At 37.6% G+C, this 19,184-nt stretch overlaps 3 protein-coding genes across 3 annotated transcripts; 1 reads left to right on the top strand and 2 right to left on the bottom strand.

Annotated features, from left to right (window-relative positions):
* On the bottom strand, positions 442-5,263 carry LOC109721908 (polyadenylate-binding protein-interacting protein 11-like). Its single transcript, XM_020249729.1, has 10 exons — positions 4,682-5,263; positions 4,403-4,516; positions 4,262-4,306; positions 3,633-3,705; positions 2,796-2,908; positions 2,631-2,690; positions 2,188-2,235; positions 2,023-2,091; positions 1,073-1,134; positions 442-978 (listed from the first exon to the last, which is right to left on the bottom strand). Exons 1-10 carry the CDS (start codon positions 5,030-5,032, stop codon positions 918-920), a joined length of 996 nt encoding a protein of 331 aa, XP_020105318.1. The 5' UTR covers positions 5,033-5,263; the 3' UTR covers positions 442-917.
* Positions 9,969-11,953, top strand: LOC109721878 (calcyclin-binding protein-like). The gene is made up of 5 exons (XM_020249688.1): positions 9,969-10,269; positions 10,863-11,000; positions 11,106-11,345; positions 11,526-11,585; positions 11,667-11,953. Exons 1-5 carry the CDS (start codon positions 10,150-10,152, stop codon positions 11,769-11,771), a joined length of 663 nt encoding a protein of 220 aa, XP_020105277.1. The 5' UTR covers positions 9,969-10,149; the 3' UTR covers positions 11,772-11,953.
* Positions 12,081-16,949, bottom strand: LOC109721871 (potassium channel KAT3-like). Its single transcript, XM_020249676.1, has 11 exons — positions 15,924-16,949; positions 15,623-15,838; positions 15,381-15,536; positions 15,237-15,294; positions 14,820-15,137; positions 14,141-14,380; positions 13,949-14,047; positions 13,843-13,875; positions 13,096-13,281; positions 12,610-12,850; positions 12,081-12,229 (listed from the first exon to the last, which is right to left on the bottom strand). Exons 1-11 carry the CDS (start codon positions 16,076-16,078, stop codon positions 12,117-12,119), a joined length of 1,815 nt encoding a protein of 604 aa, XP_020105265.1. The 5' UTR covers positions 16,079-16,949; the 3' UTR covers positions 12,081-12,116.

Below are 19,184 nucleotides of genomic sequence, written 5' to 3'. Positions count from 1 at the left end.
TTTAAATTTCAACATTTTTCACATGCTGGAGGAATTAAAATGGTTCGTCGCAATAAATCAACTGCAAAAAGAGTACAAATCAATCATAGAAGAGTAGGCAATTGTTTTAAGTGCTCACCAAAGGTACTCGAGAGAGCATTATAAAAGCTGTGGCAAGTGCCCGGCCGTTAGTGTGGGCGGGCTCTGGCGGCCGACACTCAGTGTGAAGCTGCGGAAGCCGTCAGTTGTCGATACCGGCAATGTCAATACCGGCAAGGCAGCTACGGCTACTGTTTTGCAGTCGCCGATACTCAATAGCGGCAGCAGGCCAAAGTTGCCATTGCTGTAGCAACTGGGAGCACAACTTGAACTACATATACCAGCAGCTGGTAATCGCCGCGGTGGCGGTGGCAGCAGCAGCAGCAATAAACGCTTTAACACCAATAACAGATAGCTACAATAGATGGTTTAAAGTTTTTGCAATAAAGATAAAAAAAAATAATAGTAAGGTTCAGTCTACAAACTGGCAATGATCTGACCTTATATCTTGAAAAAAAAAAAAAACGAAACAAAAAGAGAAAAGGATGAGAAAAAGAAGAGAGAAAACCTCGGGCCAACCCCTCAATGGACTTCTCACCCTACTATGCAAATGGAAAATGAAACTAAGTAGAGTTGAAACTCAGAAAGTTTTTAAAACATTGTTCTTCGGTGCAAAAGAAAAATAAAAAAAGAAGAATAAAATTAGGATGATAATCCACTCCAAAAATCAAAAATAGATTCAAAGCGACAAACTTTTGGCAAATAACAGAATTAATCGGTAGCAACACCGTTCCTCGGCTGAAAAGCTCACATTGCTCATGATGATGGTAATATTGATCTTCGGAGAGTAAGGTCGACATCGACGTCGACTCTATGGTGGAATAAATCAAACCTTCAAATTAATCCGCCATCGCCGAGCGAGGCGTGCGGGGTCTAACTGGGGTTTTCGAAGGGCTTACCCTGAAATATCCTTAAAGAGTCAAGATGGTATCTCAAGAAATATACTGCTACTAGAAATTGGAAAAACGGTAAGTAGGCATAAGAAGCATCATACCTGACACGAAGATTCCCAACAAATAAGCCGCTGCAACTCAGAGCTGCGAGTGCACCTTCTGCCTGCAACAAGTTGAGACATCAGCATGAGAGAGACAAAGAAGGAGGCGGGTTGCTAAAAAGTTATTGAAACCCCACCATTTCCCAAAATCAAAGAGTTTTTTGGGGATAAATACAGCAGCCGACTTGAACTATAACACTTTTGCAGGAAAAGTTAATGTAAACTACCCAAACTATCTACCCCTCATGTTAGCATGCGACAACAAATATGACACCCCTACAATCTAAAATAGTCATAAATAAAAACAGTATGGCTAAACCTCTTAACCTAGTTATAGTATTTTCGGTGATGGCTAGGTCCAAAATATTAAAAGAGTTACCCTGCTTATGAGGTATAGCATAGGTAAACCTCTCGAAAGCAGGGCGTCACAATAAATAATCATTGCAAGTTAAATTGTTACCCTGCTTATGTTGATGCCTAGGTTAGTTTACAGGTATCTGTGCCATTTTGCTGTCATATGACTAATCATTGTTATGGGAAAAAACGAAGAAAAAAGGAATAGGTGGTTGATTGAACGGTATAGAATGTTCTACCACGTAACTGGAAGGATTGTTCAATAGCGTGTTTTGACTTTATGAAGTTCAAGCGGCCATCTGCATAAATATATGCTTACAACAATAGAATAGTGTTTCACAAGACTCCGACCCAGTGAAAGCCTAAATTAGTGACTTGTCACAATTTTCCAGTCATTTACTTTGGGTCTACTAAAGTTCTAAAGTGGGATTCATAGCGGCAAGAAATTATTTTTCGCTTTAGCGGAAATGATATTGATCCTCACAATGATAAGATGATAATATTAAATTATTAAACTGGGTGCAAATAAAGAAGGATTGACTCCAAAATGATGGAATCTGTTTTAATAAAAATACAATTCAAGTATGAAGATTTACCTCAGCGAACTCAACAAATGCGATGCGAGTTGAGTGTACCCGATCTCCAAGAAGCCTTAAACGGGACACCTGCATGCAACAAACTAATTCAGAAATGGGAAGCCCAGCAGTTATGGCCATCTTATATGACTGAATCAGAAATTATTGAGGGGATCCTGTGCTGACCTCACCACAGTTTGACTCAAAGAAAGACTTTAAATCGTTCTGCGTAACCTTCAAAATACACATACGAAACAACAAAGAACTGAAATTAAACGGAGAGAAGTGCATTCAATCAGGAAGACAAAGAATACTTCCCAAAACCATCTATTTCAAATATGCATCCTTGAAAAACTGAAATTTCAGACATGCCTCTTGAAACCATAGTTTCTTACATAAAAAAAAACCCTTATGGGTAATCAGCCGATTATATATATATATATATATATATATATATATATATATATATATATATATATATATATATATATATATAATTGGAGTTCGAAGTACATATATGAAAATTAGATTTTTTTAGGGACTATATAGACAATATGAGTATGTACGGAAATAACTCTGAAAACAGGTGTCAAAAAGCTCGACTCAAGAGTGAGAAGTGTCTAGCGCACCTTCTTGTCAATGTTAGTGCAATACACTGTCCTTGTACACATTTCCCTTTCATCCTCAGACTGTATAACACTTAGATTATCAGAAAAGAAATTTTTTAACAAAGAAAACAAGGGGGAAAATTATAGGCATACACAACAGTGAAATTGAAAATTCAGTATGCTAACCTGTGGAAGAAATGTAGGATTTACGGGCAGAATGGCAGTCTTCGAAGGTAAGACCCGGACAGGATGGTAACCAAGCATAGTACCGCCAAGATTTAATGCAGCTCTTGCACCATCTAATTTGAAAAAAAAAAAAAAAACAAATAAAAACTCATGATTACGACTTCCAGTATAGAATGTAGTGCCTCTTTAGCCTAGTTTCTCGAGCACCTTCTCTGTTCTAGAGGAAGAAAACTCCATACAAGGTTTCAAGTTTTAGCCTAGTTTCTCAAACATCTTCTCTGTTCTAGAGGAAGAAAACTCCATACAAGGTTTCAAGTGCCTTGAAACGAAAGTCATGCGGATCATTAGTCGGCATGGCACAACAAGGCATGGTGCCATGCCGACATCTTGACACGCACTAATACGATTGCACAGTAACACATCATATGTAGCTTACTGATCGAATAACTTCGCAATTTCAAAGAAAGTTCTCAAAATCAATGGATAATTTCATCAGATGAGGATTAACAACAAACCAAAATTTAATGCAAATGCAGGTGGACTGCTTATAATGGAAACAAAAGACCTATCCATTGGTGTCATCGATTTAAGCGAATTATTAGAAATTTATTTGGATCCGTTGGGAAACGAGCATTTCCGAAAAAAAAAAAAGAAGCTCCAATTATGAAGTTTCTTCTTCTGCTCTTCTGTTACAGCAAGAAGCTACTAAGGAGAGTTTTGTTATGTTGTTGCTTATGCTAGAACTACTTAATAAACAGTTTTATAGCTGCAGCTGGGCCAAAGAGGCCAGAAAATCTGCTTTCTCACGAGAACGTCTCAGTCCATAGGCTGACTTACTCTCACTTGCAAACTCTACAAATGCAAATCGAAGAGCTGAGTTTGCATCCCCGCAAATTCGGCAATCGACCACCTTCAGCATGAAAAATTAGGAATTACCTTTCGGGGGGGAAAAAAGGAAAGAAAAACAAAGCACGAGTAATTCGGAATTATCAGATAACTCTCATGCAGATTCTAATAGTAACTAATCACATATCTAGCATGGGTAAAATGATTAGATAATGAGCAACCTAGCTTGTGAAATCTAAAATTTGAAGGAATCTACCCCCAAAAAGTTGCCTAGAAATACCTAATAAGAAATCTATCCACAGAGTAAATATGTAGAACCCTACAAGAAAAAGGTTCTGGAATTTATATGAATACCCTGAATTTCCGCTATGCAATAAGCTGCAAATCTAATACTCCAAGTAAGTTTCATAATTCAAGAAGTAAAGTACACATATTCTTGAAATTAGGAACAATCAAGACAAATCTCTGGAAGATGAAAAGAAAAGGGAATAAGTAGAGATATCTTGAATACCCATAATTGCAAATTGCAAATTGCAAAAGAAAGATATTTATAATTTTCAGAGAATCACAGATTAAAAATATATATATCGATGCGCAATTAATCGTGAGAAGGATCTTACTTTCCCACAGTTACTAAATAACGCCGCGAGTTGCTCTTCAGTGATCTGAGATAACCATTCAAACATCTAGATGAGACATACATGGAGATATATGAACAAAAACTAAAAATAATCAAAATCGAAATAAGAAATATTCTTTACCTGCCGATCGATTTCGGATATATAAACAGTCTTTTTGATGGAGTCCTCCCTCTGAGCTTTTTGAATACTACTAACACTCGATCTCCTCCTTCTCTCACTGTAACTACTTTTACTCTGTAAAAATTACGAGAATAAATGAACTAATATACTTTTCTTTCACAAATTAACAAGATTAGAGAACCCTAAAACCTATAACATTCTGATTGCATCATGGATCATAATCACGCATCAACAAAAACAGGAAAGAAAGTAAAATATCGGAGAGATCGGCGCTTTTACCCTCCGAGAATACTGATCTCGCAATCCCCAATCGTTCAATCCCCCATCGTTTATCGCCGCTGCATCGTGAAACCACGCGTTAATCATCTGCGCGGCGTAGTAATCGTGCGGCGCCATGAACAGCGGCGCCGCCTCGGCGGAGAGCGCTCCACCGCTCCTCGTCGTCCTCCTCCCGCCGCCGCCGCCGCCGCCGCCGCCATGCGAAGAGCGCGACGAGGGCACGAACTCCTCCGCGGAAGGGTTGAGGTTCGAGAGGAGATCGACGAGCTCCCTCACCTCCCTCCTATACTCCGCCGCCGCCGCCCTTCGCCCGCCGCGATCTCCGGCGATCTCGATCGCCTCCTCCGCCATTTCCCAAACCCCTCCCTTTTTAAAATGTATGTATATAAAAACAATAATAATATAATTATTATTATTATTATTATTTTCCCCACACCAACTTTTTTTCAAAATTAATATTAATATATATTGAATAAAATAAAATAATAAATAATAATAAATAACTAAACAGTTCTCTTCTCTATAGAGGAGTAAAGAGGAGAGATACGAGAGAGAGAGCCAAAAACGGAAAGGAATCGACGAGCTCCCTCACCTCCCTCCTATAAAAAGAAATTTATTTAATTAATAATTAAAAATTGAATTTTATGCCGAAACGAAACGGGTCGGGTTATATTCTTATTCCGGTTTTTTATGCCGCGGACGTTTTGGGGTACGCGTGTCGAAAAACTGAGATTGGACACGTGGCGCTCGTGGGGAGGAGGATTCGGTGTTTCGTGTAAGGGGCGGTGCACGCAATAACGGACGTAATGAGAGAGTGACATGTGGGGCCCATGCAACGTTGCGTGGCGCGAAGTGAACAAAAGTTAGTTAAGCAGGTAGGGTATTTTGAACCAATATGTAAATGATTTAAAATAACTCTAAATATTTAATCTTAATATGTACGTATAGTAAAATTAAAATATATTTAAAATACAATCAAAAATATTTTATTTATCTCCGTACATAATATCAATATCGCCCTTCATATATTGTAATAAGTTTGTTATATATATTTTCTATAATCTCACTAGAAAATAAAGAATTATATTTTTATATATTTTCATTTCAAATTCGTTTTGTGAAGAGTCATATAATTTCACATTAGTTTAGATATTAAGCATATGAATTAACCACGTTCAAAATAATATAGACTTTTATAGTCATTAAATTTTGCAATTTTAAAATATCATATACGAATGATCAAATAGTCATAAATTCATCTTGTATAAGCCATTAAACTTTATTTAATTTTTTATTACTTTAATATATAAAAATAATATGAAAAAGTTAATTTTTTGAAAGTTAAAATAGAACTAAATCAAGTTTTTATGGTCCAAACATGCACACAATAATTTAGAATTTCTTATTTCTCATCTCTCGTATGATATAGGAAATAAATAAGTTACTGTGACATGACTAGTAACGCTATTAGATAAAATAGAATTTTGATAAAAGTATATAGGGATATATTTCTACGTTATCCGATGAAACCGCAAAAAAATATATCGTAACCAACTAATCATGATATGCCGAACGCAATATTACGTATAGAAATAAATATGATATTTTTTTTTATTGTACTTTTTTATCGCACGTAACACAATCTTTCCGCAATCTCAAACGAAACCTAAAAAAGATAGCTATAAACAACAACTTTTATATTAAAAAGAATGTTTTTTAAAAATTTTAATTTTTTATTTATATTCAATACAAAAGAAATATCATTCACTGGATTGTTGCTATCCTCTACTCTCTCTAGATTTTAACCTCTCTCTCTTTCTCTCTCTCATGTATAGGGGTGGAACTGGGTTCAGGCCTAAACAAGGCCCGACCCGATAGCCCATGTATGGACTGGGCTTTGGGTATCAAAATTATAACTTTGGGTCCACAATGGCCTTAAAAATTTAAGCCCAAAAATATTTTGTGTCAATTTGAATATGTCCAAGTTTGATCCGAAAGCACGATTCATTAGTTATCAAAATAAGATATTTAGCTATATCTATAAACCTATATGAAGCCATAATACTTTTTGCCACGTGGCATGTTATTCTTACTTCCATAGCCAACTTTAAATCAAACCACCTTCTCCTCTTTTCAACTCTCAATTCTTCACCTCTCCACTCCTCTAATTATATGTAAGTTACAACATTTAATTATATGTAACTTTAAATCTAACTTTAAATCAAACCATCTTCTTCTTTTCTTAACGCCTAACTCACCTCACCACTACTCTAATTACATGCAATATTTAATTACATGCACCATATTAAGATTCTATTTTATAACTTTAACCACTTTCCTCCTCCATTAATCTTCCACTCCCTCTCTTTTGTAATTCTTTTACATGCACCACTCTCATCCTCCATTAATTAATCTCCTACCCCCTCTCTTTTGTAACTCTTTTACATGCACCATAAAAAAATATCATCGTCTAATCTCCTACTGCGCACTCATCTCCCTCTTTCTCTCATTGTGTTAACAAAGAAGAAGAAGAAGAAGAAGAAGAGCCTCTGAAGAACATTGTCTCCTTCAAGAAGCATCGTCCAGCGAAGCCGAGCCGCGACCTATATAAGTGCTCGCTGAGTCGGTCCGCACGGGGGCCTCTACTTACTATGTAAATTTAGTCATACAAATTAACTGTACTTAATATGTTATAGCTTTCTATATATCAATAAATCGTAAATATAAAATTTATTAAAATTTTTAAATTTTACTTCTATTATCTACCCGCTGCATCGCGCGGGTCTCTGCACTAGTGTCTATATAAAGAATAAATGATAATATATATGGTTAATTTCATACATGTCTCTATAAATATAGTAAATAGCAAATATATCCTTACAAAGTTCAACTTTTATATGTTGTTCTTGCAAAAGTACTGATGTTTTCAAATATGTCCCTACCGTTAGAACCTGTTAGAAAAAATTAGTTAACCATAGTTAGTTTTTGACATTTTCACCCCTTTATACTATATTAGTATGGCTTATGGAAGAATATATTTGTGGTGGCAAAATTAAAAATATAAACCGTTCTCTAGCGATAACAAACCAGAGAAACATATTTGAAAATATTAGGATTTTGCAGGGACAACATATGAAAGTTGAACTTTGTGGGAAAATATTTGGCATTCACTATGTTTGCAGAGACATGTATGAAATTAATCCATAAATATATATATATATAGAGAGAGAGAGAGAGAGAGAGCTAGGCTGGAATACTATTGATAGTAAAAGGTCCTTTTTGCTATCAAGTTTTTAACCTTTGAATTAGAAATTATAGAATTAGGATGATATTAGTCCCTTAGGGTTGAGTAGTCCCCCTAGGGTTGAGTGGTCCCTATTGGGTTATAATATTTAATCCAATGGTTAGAAATAATGAAAGGAATTGATCCAAAGACTAAAAATTTGATAGCAAAAAAGACATTTTACTATCAATAGTATCCTAGACCAACTACATATATATATATATATATATAGAGAGAGAGAGAGAGAGAGAGAGAGAGAGAGAGAGTTGAGCTGGAATACTATTAGTAGCAAACAGGCTTCGTTGCCACTCATTTGTTTTCGATAACAGAGTTTCCAAATCGACGATCGACATCATTTAACATGATCTATACCACTTGAGATATTTAGAAATCAAAATTCAAATCTTTTCGACATCATTGGCCTAATGAGCAAAGAGTTTCAAATTTTGTAATTTTAATGATTGATATGAAAAAATTTTTCGTTTAACGGTATAAAGATATCCAAATCAATTAAATTTTTGTGAGAAAATTTTTTGAACTATTTAGAACAAGATTTATACTCCTAATCTCGATTACAAGACTCCTATTATCACTTTTTAAAATATATTCATTTTCAGCCGTTCATTTTTGTGTCTACTTGATGGACAAGAGAATAATATCGAAAAAATATGAAATTTGGTTTCTAGATACTTCAACTGGTCTAGATCATGTTCAACGGTGCCGATCGTCGATCTAGAGGCTCCATCATTGAAAACAAAAGGGTAGCAACGAAGCCTGTTTGCTATTGATAGCATTTTAGCTCAACTCTCAAACAGATTCTATTGCTACCCATTTATTTTCGATGATGGAGTCTCTAGATCGACAATCGACACCCTTTAAGATGAAAATTATATTCTTTAAACGAAAGTTACACTCTTTGGAAGAAAGTTATACTATTTCTCCTCCCAAAGAGTACTTTTTAAGATGAAAATTACATTTTTTAGGTGCAATTTATATCTCAAAGAGTACAACTTACGTCTATAATAGTATAATATTCTTCTAAGACATTGTAATTTTGTTTTAACAGTATAATTTTATTTTTTTCTTGCTTCTTCTCTAGCTTTTTTTTTCTTATTCTCTAGTCTTTAATTTTTAGCTTTTTTTTTGTTTTAAGTAAACAAAAGTGCTTGACTAGAGATGCTTCCGTGCACCCGCCTCCTCGTCTCCAACCTCGCTGAGGCCGCGCTTATCGTTCCCCTCTGGGACGCCGTACTCACCGCCGCCCCGCTCTCTTCTCCGGCATCGTTGCGCTCTCCTCCGTCCCCACCTCGCATGTCGCCACCCCCGAGTGGGCGCGGTGGGTCACGTGCCCCCTCCCTCGCTAGCGAGTTGCTTGGTGCCAAGAAGCACTTCCTTTTCGTTATCGATGGTGGTGATAAGGACGGTGGGTTTCAATAAATGGATTTGGTTGGTGAAAAATCTGCTACAATGGAGATAGAGTGGAGGTGGGTTGCAAAGGGCCGCGGAGGCAGTGGAGGAGATTCGGGGAAAAAAAAAAGGAGGATCACGAGATTCACGACGCAGCCTCAAAGGGCTCGGAGGCGAGGAGGGTTGGGGGTGAGCAGGCGCAAGCGAGGGCGCATAGGGCTAAGGCGAGGTAGGGCGTCCTAAAAGGTGGCGACGAGTGCAGCCTTGGTGAGATCAGAGGCTAAAAGGACTAGTGGTGCGCGGTCAGGGGCGAGGGCGTGGGGGGCATAGGGGAGTCGGACCGCCTCCACCTCTGCCTCCGCCTCGGCCTTTCTATTCGTAGAGGGAAAAAAAGAACGAGAGAAAAAAAAGGAGAGGGAGAAAGGAATAATGATATTTTGATCAGTTTTTTGAAATTCGATCCGAAGCTGTAAAATCGAATAAGGCGGTCTAGTTTTGTAAAAATAGGAATTTTTTTTGTGCTAATTGGCTTTTTTTTTTTTTAGTAAATATATTTTTTTATTTTTCAATTTTTATATATAATCCCAATATCTCCTTTTCCAGAACCTTCGTTCAGGTTCCAGCTCCCACCCCCAAACCCTAGAAAAACCCTTCGAAACCCTCGCTCACTCCCTCCACCAACGCCCTCTTCGTTCCCACGACGCTATTTCGCACGCTCGAAGAAACCCTAGAAGCTCGCCCAAGGAAGAGGAGGAGGAGGAGGACGACGACGACGACTATGGCGGACGAGCAGCAGCTGAAGCTGGACCTCGAGGAGCTCAGGCATCTCGAGGGCATCGCCAAGAGGCCTCGCGTCCTCTCCCTCCTCGCCTCCGAGATCCGCAATGTCGACGCCAAGGTTTTTGCCCTAATTCAGCGATTTCGATCTCTTCAGAGGCGTAACGCTTGTTGCGATCGCCGTACAAATCCCTTTCTCTAGCAGAATTTTGATGTGGAAATGATCCCAATTTGGTGGCTTATGTTGTTATCCTCATTAGGAATTGAGCGAGGCGGTGTTGTGTTTTTCAGTAATTTGTTGCTACAATTAATTCTTCAAAGTGGGACAAGATGTGTTCATTAGTAAGTAGCATAAACATGGTAAAATCAATTAGAATAGTGAATTGAGATCGAGTTTTGAGTGCCCTTATGCACAGCATTCTTACTAATCGCTGCTCACGCACAATGAGAATGATCGGGGAACGCATTGTATACGTGCGGTAATAGCAATGTGCTCATTAGGGTTGATGAGCCCTAAAGCAAGGCCTATATACGGAGAGCAAATAGGAGTGTGATACGTCACTTCATATGTGTAGAGAATTGTTGGTTCATGTAAATATGTAACCCCTCTACTATTGTTATAAATTATTATGATTTCAAGTTAGTTAAATGATTATTTCCAACATTATCTTCTTGATACATTGTTTTGCTGATTTGTGTATGGTTCTTTGATAGTTGTCGACTGTTACTGCCGCAAAAGAAGCAGCGCAGGCCACGGTTTCTACTGAAAAGGCCCCTTCTTCTGCAGCTAGTGTTTTGAATTACACCGCATTAAGTTCTTTCAGCTGGGATCAAGATAATGATAAGATCAGGGTATTTTTCCTGTTCTTGTTTATTTTGAAGTTTGATTTCTTTCGTAAACACTACTTGAATTCTTTTTGGACCAATCTAATTCTCTTCTGCTGTCGCTTTCTTCAGATCTACATATTCCTCGAAGGAGTAGAGCAGGAGAAGGTGGAGGCTTCCTTTAATCCTACGTCGATCGATATTAAGTTCCATGATGTCAAGGGGAAGAATTACCGATGTGCCATTCCGAAACTGCACAAGGAAATAGATCCAGAGAAATGTAAGGTGGTTGTTAAGCCTACGAAAGTTTTGATTACGTTGTTCAAAGCTTCGAAAGGGACCTGGTTGGATCTGCACTTCAAGGACGACAAGGTACTCTCAATGTTCTCTACTCCTTATGATTTGAGTAGGTGAATAACGCAAATGGTATCATGGTCCATAAAAACTATCTGGTTCGATCCTACCCTTTTATAGTCCTTTATTTCTCTTAAGAATTTATCTTTGCCGCGTAGAACTCAAATTTTTTTATTACTTTTGCTTATTATTGGATAGTTCAAGCCGAGCGTGGACAAAGAAAAAGACCCGATGGCCGGAATCATGGATTTAATGAAGGTAGAGTTTATTTTCCCTCTCTTTTATTCAAAATTCTTCTCTCTTCACACCTGACAACTTGTTACGGCGATATATTTGCAGAACATGTATGAGGAAGGTGATGATGAAATGAAACGGACAATCGCGAAAGCTTGGACTGATGCGAGGTCCGGGAAGACCGCCGACCCCTTAAAAGGGTTCCCATGAATCATTAAAACTTTTTAGTCTTTTGTAATTGGTGTGACATTGCTCTTTTAGCATTTTGGGTCTTAGGAGCAAACATTGTCTTTATATGTAGCCCATCAGCGCTGTGGTGTGAAAAAACTGAAGCTTGCTAGGAAAGTTTGCGGAAAATAATTCTGATTTGCTTGTATTTTGTTGAGAAAAAAGTCGTAAATTTGGGTCCAGCAATTAGCTAGTTGGAGTTTATGAGTTCAAATTAAGTGATGAAGCACTTTTCTTTCTTCAACAGACACTAGTTGAAAGCACTAATCATATGCTTGGACTGGAGCCTTAACTTTTGAACAATAATTTTAATCATTGTTCTCCTTGTTAAGTATCAAGAAGAAATAATTGGTCTCCATCCCGAATTACGCTAATGTCGTCTATTTCTGCATTTTCATGGTTGACCACCTTCAAAGGATGATGGCTCATAAACTTCTCACCTGCATATTCCAGCATATTATGAGGTTCACACATATGATGATTAAATTTGAGTAAAACATAGTGCTAAAGATCATATTTTTTAGTAGTCAAAATTTGTTCTCGATATGCGTGAAACGTAAGACTAAAAATTAAATCAAGAATGTATACTTGTGCCTGCTTGGTCTGATTGGAGTTTCTGCAATCTTCCCTCAAGCAACAACAGCTTTCTGCTGTAGCAGAAGCAGCTTAAAACTAGAGCTTTTCTTTATTACAGAGGCTGTTGTCTCTAAGAGTGTCGAGTTTCTAAAGCTTATGTTTTTTGAAGTAAGAAGCTATTTCAGAAGCTAGGTCAAACATGTATATGTTATTTTCAGTTATTTTCGGATTAAAAGATACTTACGACCGATCCCGAGGAGCTCTTCCATAGTAACAGGTAAATTTATCACTACACCCCTCTTCTCTCTTGCTGCATTATTTTTCTTCTCAGAAAGCATGTGAATGGTAACTCTTTTGTTGTCCCTCTGCATCATATTATTCTCACCTGCTTGAAATTCTCTATTACCCTTATGCCATTCACTCAGCAGCGGGGAAATATCTGTATGATGCAACCCAGGATGCACACTCTCTTCCATCCTCAGCTTCTGGAAAAGTTTGAGAATTAGAGGCATCAGCTTCTGCTTCTTGCAGTTACAATAAAATTGTTAATACTTTATGTCACGATCCAACCCGCTAGCAACAATAACTCGTTAGGTCCAAACCACCGGTTCAAAATGCTTAAGCTTAGTTATTATTACTAGCGTGTAGGCCTCATATAAACTGATTGGAATCAGTATCTCATCCGATGTGGGACTATTAGAGGCGTTACGCTTTGGTCATGCATTTATACCTGCAAAAGATTGTTCATGACTATGCTCCCATCCTCCCTATTTTCTTGCATAATGTTCATGAGTGTAGTCCTGCTGAGCCTTAGGATTTGTGAGAGTTCGGTTGTTCGGAAATTGTATGGTTGCAGTTTGCGGCATAAAACCCCGATTTCCCCAATCACCTCTCCTGCAACTGCTGTTCCATGAACCTAAAATGCACGAGTGATTTTCCATTTAGTTGCATACTAGATTTCCCTTTGTTCTGCTTCTTTGAAAACTTTACAATAGGGTCTCTTACATGTAAACATCCCTGCTGAATCATTTATTAGTTGCATTCATGCCCCAGCAATATCTGAATATTCCTCTCTACCCTTTGAAAGTGCAGTTTCTGACAAAAGTACACTTTTACAAGTTGGTCTTTAATTTGAAACAATCTTTTGGGGACTTAGTTATAGCAGTAACGCCGGTGTATAAATTCAAATATTTTTCGAGGATATGTATGCGCGTAGAATATTTTGCAGAAGCGCAACTTTGTCAAGAAGCTACTCAACGAGATCGCGCCTCAGCATATCCAAGCTTTAAGGTCTGTTTTGGTCAATTAGTTTTTTTGTTTTCATCTGAATTTTAACACCATATTAGACAGTGGATAGAGGGGGGAACCTAATTCAATTTAGTTTTTTTTTTTTTTTTAATTCATTTCTGCTGGATTATGTGTGTGTATATATATATATATATATAAGAGTACCTTTTTAAGAGAAAAAGATTCTTACCTTTTCAACTCCATCTGTAAATTCCCTTATATCCTGGAATAAAACAAATAATCAGACTAATTTATTAGTTAGGTACAAAGCTGCTTAAATTACTAGTCACACTAACCACTGCTCCTGATACAAGGATATATAGAGCAGTTGAGGCTTCATTCTGAAGTATTATATCTTCCTTGGGTGGAAAATATTCAGCTTGCATTTCATTTACCTGTGCAAATTATCATTTGTAATCAACATCACTTTAGACTCCAAATTTTTCTATAAGCCCCAGTGAGACTTTTTAATCAAGAAGTATAATTACCAATTGAAAGATGAAATTGCAGGAAACCCCATGGAACAGGTAAGCTTTGTGCACAATGGGGAAGAATAAGCATCGCGAAATGCTCGATTTAATGGCCCTCGGGAGATTATCTAATGTCTCTTGTTGCTTTAATCCCTCTGTTTTGAATCTTAAGCATATGTGAGATAACATTTGCTCCTTTATGTGCATTGGCAATTGATTCCTTGCTGCGAATTCTGAAACTGCTTGAATTGTATCCCTCTGCAGTGCCCAAAAGATAAAATAGCTAAATAAATAAATAAAACAATGAATTGAAACTACTATTTCTCAATTAAACAACAATGTTATATTGGCTGTAGTTTCACCCTGTGAGTTCTTGTAAGTATGCCATTTCTTTTCATAGTTACTGGATATGTCTCTGTTCTTTTATTTGCGCAAAATTTGTCGCAGGAGGATGTTAAGAGCAAAGAATCTAAACTTTCAGGGGGAAGTGCAAAGAATGCAATTATTGTCATTTTTTTGCCCCTTCTTAGTTTTCCATGTACCCATTTGAGCATCATGATTAGAGTGTTAGTTGCTATCACAAAATTCATGTTCTTGTTTTAGTGTATCAAAGCTTCATTATTTTGTAGCTCAGTCCAATGCATCATCAGCTTTATTAGCCTATAAAATCTTCTAAATGTTGAACTAAACAACTTACGAAATTTCTGGTGCGGCTCGTGCCATGAACGACGAGGTTCGTCATGTTTCCGATCAGGTACGCGGTTAATCCGAGATTAAAAAGCATGTACAGGATATCGAACAACATCTCTCTCGAGTTCTCGGCATGCAGGTCACCATAGCCAGTTGTAGTGAGCGTCGTAATCGACCAATACATTGCTGTGACATATCTTATCCACAGACCATCCTCTCTGAAGTTCGGTATCGCCGCGCCTATCCAAGTCCTCGTCGGGTCGGGGTATCGGTCGGCGATCATGTAGTTGAAGCATCCAGCACAGTGCACTGCAAAGAGAGTGACCTGCAGCAGTATTTCGACAGCAACATCATTCGAAGTTTACGTCGAGAGCAAATCAAAACATTGCATGGTAAAAACAATCACGAAAAGGAAAAGCTTTACCAAGACGAGTTTTGTGCACCGAATCGCGAAGTAGTTGAATCTGATATCCTTCTCGAGCCTGAGGACAGAAAAACTAGCAACATCGATATTTTGTTCCGTTTTGGGTTTGGAAACTTCGTACTTGGGATCTGCCAAACCACTGACCTTGCAAATAGGGAACTAACGCGACGGAGCCGCCAAAGCCGGAGCATGTTTAGGACCTTGAAACCAAGCCTGCTCTCGTGTTTGTTAAGTAAGAGACTCATGTATCGAAATGGAGCCATCGAGCACAGATCGAAGATGAACCATGAGGATAGATACCTACATTCGAAAAGAAAGGATAAATTTCATGAGGATCATATAGAACAAATAAACTCTGAATACTATCTGAATAGTTGAATACTGACGTAATGGCAATTCTCTTTGGATCGTCGACAAGAAGATAGGATTTACGATCGAGAAAAGCCACGAAGAAGGTGAGGATTATGTCGACGGCGAAAAAGCCGTTTACGACGGTGTCGACAAGGAAAAGAGTGCTTGGTAAGTATCTGAGGAACGCAAACTCTAGTGGGCATATCCAGGCTGAGTAGACTACAAGGAGAATCAGAAACATTTCCCATACTCTGCAAAACAAAAAAGAAATCAAGTAAAAAACGAGTTCTTTGGAGTGTTTAGTTTAGTCAATGTATGTATTCAGATGCTTTTTACCTGTAAAATGAATTGTAAGGCGAAATGATGTACTTCCTGAGCTTCTTGGATTGATTAATTGTTGCTCCAAGGGATGGTAACAAGTCAGTGGAAAGGGTATCACTACTGATTTTGATTCTGAAGGCGTCGGGGCAGAAGCGCGGCGAGCAGGACATGTTGCGGGAGTGCGTCGACACAGCTGCGATCTGATGAAGCGCGAAGGCCGAGGTTTGCGTTGGCAAGAGGTGGCAGAATGGCCCAATTTATAGTGGAGGCAATTGGAGGCTATCTCTGAGGATTATACAGTGAATGTATGCTCAAATCATACTGTAAGGTAGAATTGGAGAGGCCACAAGAGGTTAAGAGAAGTGACTTTGGAAAATGGTTTAAGGATTGGTCTTGTCATAAGAAAAAAGAGATACTGGATACCGAAAAAAACAGAAGAAACAGAAGCGAGGAACATTCGAAAACGTTTGGAATTATTTGAGTGGTGGTGGTGGGAACTCCACTATTTTTAAGTGGAGCTATGGATTTCATTTGAAGTTGGAATGAGTAGGAGACATAGTCCAAAGAAACCATAATGTTTGTTTCAAAGGACTTAGCAGGATAGAGCATATGTGTCTTCTCATGTTGAATGTAGTGTCATTCAGAGAAACGGCGAGTACCGGATCGACAAATGCATGGAAAGATGAATAGATTAAAACACGAAAACAAGTCAGATTGATGCGATTTCGACAGTATCACTAGGCCCTCTCTTTCACATCCACTATGATCGAAATCTTGTGATTTTTGCGAAATTGGTCCATGTTCGAAGAATAAATCCCTGAAAATTCGGAGGCAACATGCATTGTGATTGTGCAGGCAGCAGGCAGTCCAGTCACCAATCAGGTCCCTGATGGATGTCTGCTGGCCAAACAGAAAGATCATGTGAAGCTTAGTTGTATCAGTCTGGTCCCCTTATTGTTTGCTTCGTATTATGATAGAAAAGATTTGTAGTACAATTAGTGGTAAGATATGTATGATTTGTTCTTTTAAAGGTATGGGATGTTCGCTGCGCAGGTTGTAGTAGGCTAAAATAGGTCCAACTTTCTATTCAATGACAGTAGGCTCAGAAGATTAATAAGTTGAGTTAGGTGAGCCTAACGAGCCAAATAAGGTAAGCGGGGCTGCAGTCCACAAGAGATCTAACGGCAAGAGGCCCAACAATAGATTTAACGCCCAGATAAATTAAATCAAATCGAAACCTCTAAACGCTGTGGTTGAGCCCTTAAGTGTGTCGGGTGCTTCCTATCAGCACGTACTTTTGAAATAATTGATTAGCGCTTACGATCTACAATAGAGTACGAAGCTTCGCTTCTCTAACATTGTCTGCTGCAGGACAATTTTCATGTTTCAAATAAACTAGCCGTTAATTTGCGTGCAGTAGATTCAATTTGAATGATGATTTTAGATTGAAGGACTACATATATGTGGTGGTACTATAGTTCTCTTTTTTAACAAAAGAATGAAAATATGGTATAGTACAATCATGCCAAATGAATTTATTCTCTCTGTTTCAAAGCTATTGTAATACTGAATTAAGTCAGGTATTAATGTACGGATATTTATGTACTATTCAAATGTTGCGATTTGGTCTTTATTCTTTTTAACTTAAATATTTTTTAAGGTAAACTCTAAATATCACCTATGTGGTTTTGCACTTTTTTTCTTTAGTAATCTGTGGTTTAAAGTGTATCAAGTTAATACCCTAGGATTTCATTTTTTTCTTTTTGTCATCTGTTAATATTTCATTAAATTATATACAAAAAGCTTCAGATATTTTAACTAGTTCATCGAATATTCACTTTAGTACCATATAATTTTAACTTAGTCAGTGATTTAATAAAAAAAATTAGTAGAATGAATAACAAAAAGAGAAAACTAAAACCACAAAGTATTAAAGTGAAGAAGTGCGAAATCACATGAGTTGTATTTGAAGTTTTTTCTGTTTTTTTTAATTTTCTGTTAGTGGAACAAAGTTTACTTTTTTTTTTTTTTTCTTTTTTACGAGAGATGACCATTTTACATCGTTGTTTCTAACTCTCTTGTTTCAGGTTATTTCAAAGAAGAGAAAAATTATTATTACAATAAAACTCCATGAATATAGATTTTTTTTAAAAAAATGATTGAGCGTAAGTTGTTGGCTTAAATGGGCAAGCATCCTGCCCTGTAGCGGGAGGCCATGTCGGCCGAGTCATGTTCGAAATGGGGTGAGGCTAGGTTGGGCTGAGTCATGTTCGAAGTGGCGTGAGGTCAGGTGGGCCGAGTCACAATTGAGACCCGCAGGCGCTGTTTCTGTACGCTTTAAATGAATTAGTTGCGTATTTCTAACAGCTTGAGCTTTTGGGATTAATGGTTAGCGCTAACGATCCGATAAGTGGTATCAGAGCCAAAGGTCACGGGTTCGATTCCTGCATACTGTAAATGTGTGCAGGTACTGGAGGGGAGATTGTTGGCTTAAATGGGCCAGCATCCTGCCCTGTGGCGGAAGGCCATGTGGGCCGAGTCATGTTCGAAGTAGCGTGAGGCCAGGTGGGCCGAGTCACAATCAAGACCCGTGGGCGCTGTTTCTGTACGCTTTAAGTGAATTGATTGTGTATTTCTAACAGCTCGAGCTTTTGGAATTAATGGTTAGCGCCAACGATCCGACATAAGTATATATGAAAGATCAGGAACTAAACTTGTCAACTGAAACGTTCAAAGACCAAATTGCAAAGTTGGGATAGTACAGGGACTATCCATACTTTCTATCTTATAAAGGATTGAGGGGCTCTCTTTACAGTGAGTTTAGAGTAAGTGGTTGTTTGGCTCCTTTAGAAAAAATAATATTCTAGAAAATAATTTTGCAGTTGAAAAAAATATTTTTTGTCCGTTTGGTTTTTAAGAAAATATTTTTTTTACAAAATTTTTGTATAGATTCTATTAAAAAGTCTTTTTTTTAGTTTTTGAATTTTTTATCCAAAAAAATAAAAAATTATGGAAAGAATGTTTTCTGCATAAACTTTTTTTTTCCCCTTAGAAAATTAGTTTCTACAATTTTTTGTGAGCCATCTAATGAACACTCACATGATTCCTTTTATTTTGGCCACTCATGGTTAGTGTATTGTATCTTTGTTCTTAAATTGGTCTAGAGGATCCTTTAAGGCCAAGTTTAGTATTGTTTAAGACCAAGTTTAAAACCCTAAACCCTAAGCATTCAACCATTCAACCATGAAATAATCAATTTTCTCTAAAAAACTTAAA

This window comes from Ananas comosus, linkage group 1 (assembly GCF_001540865.1).
Source record: "Ananas comosus cultivar F153 linkage group 1, ASM154086v1, whole genome shotgun sequence".
Lineage (NCBI taxonomy): Eukaryota > Viridiplantae > Streptophyta > Magnoliopsida > Poales > Bromeliaceae > Ananas > Ananas comosus.
The sequence above is the reverse complement of the archived record's forward strand: the minus strand, read 5'-3'. Positions and strand labels throughout refer to the sequence as shown.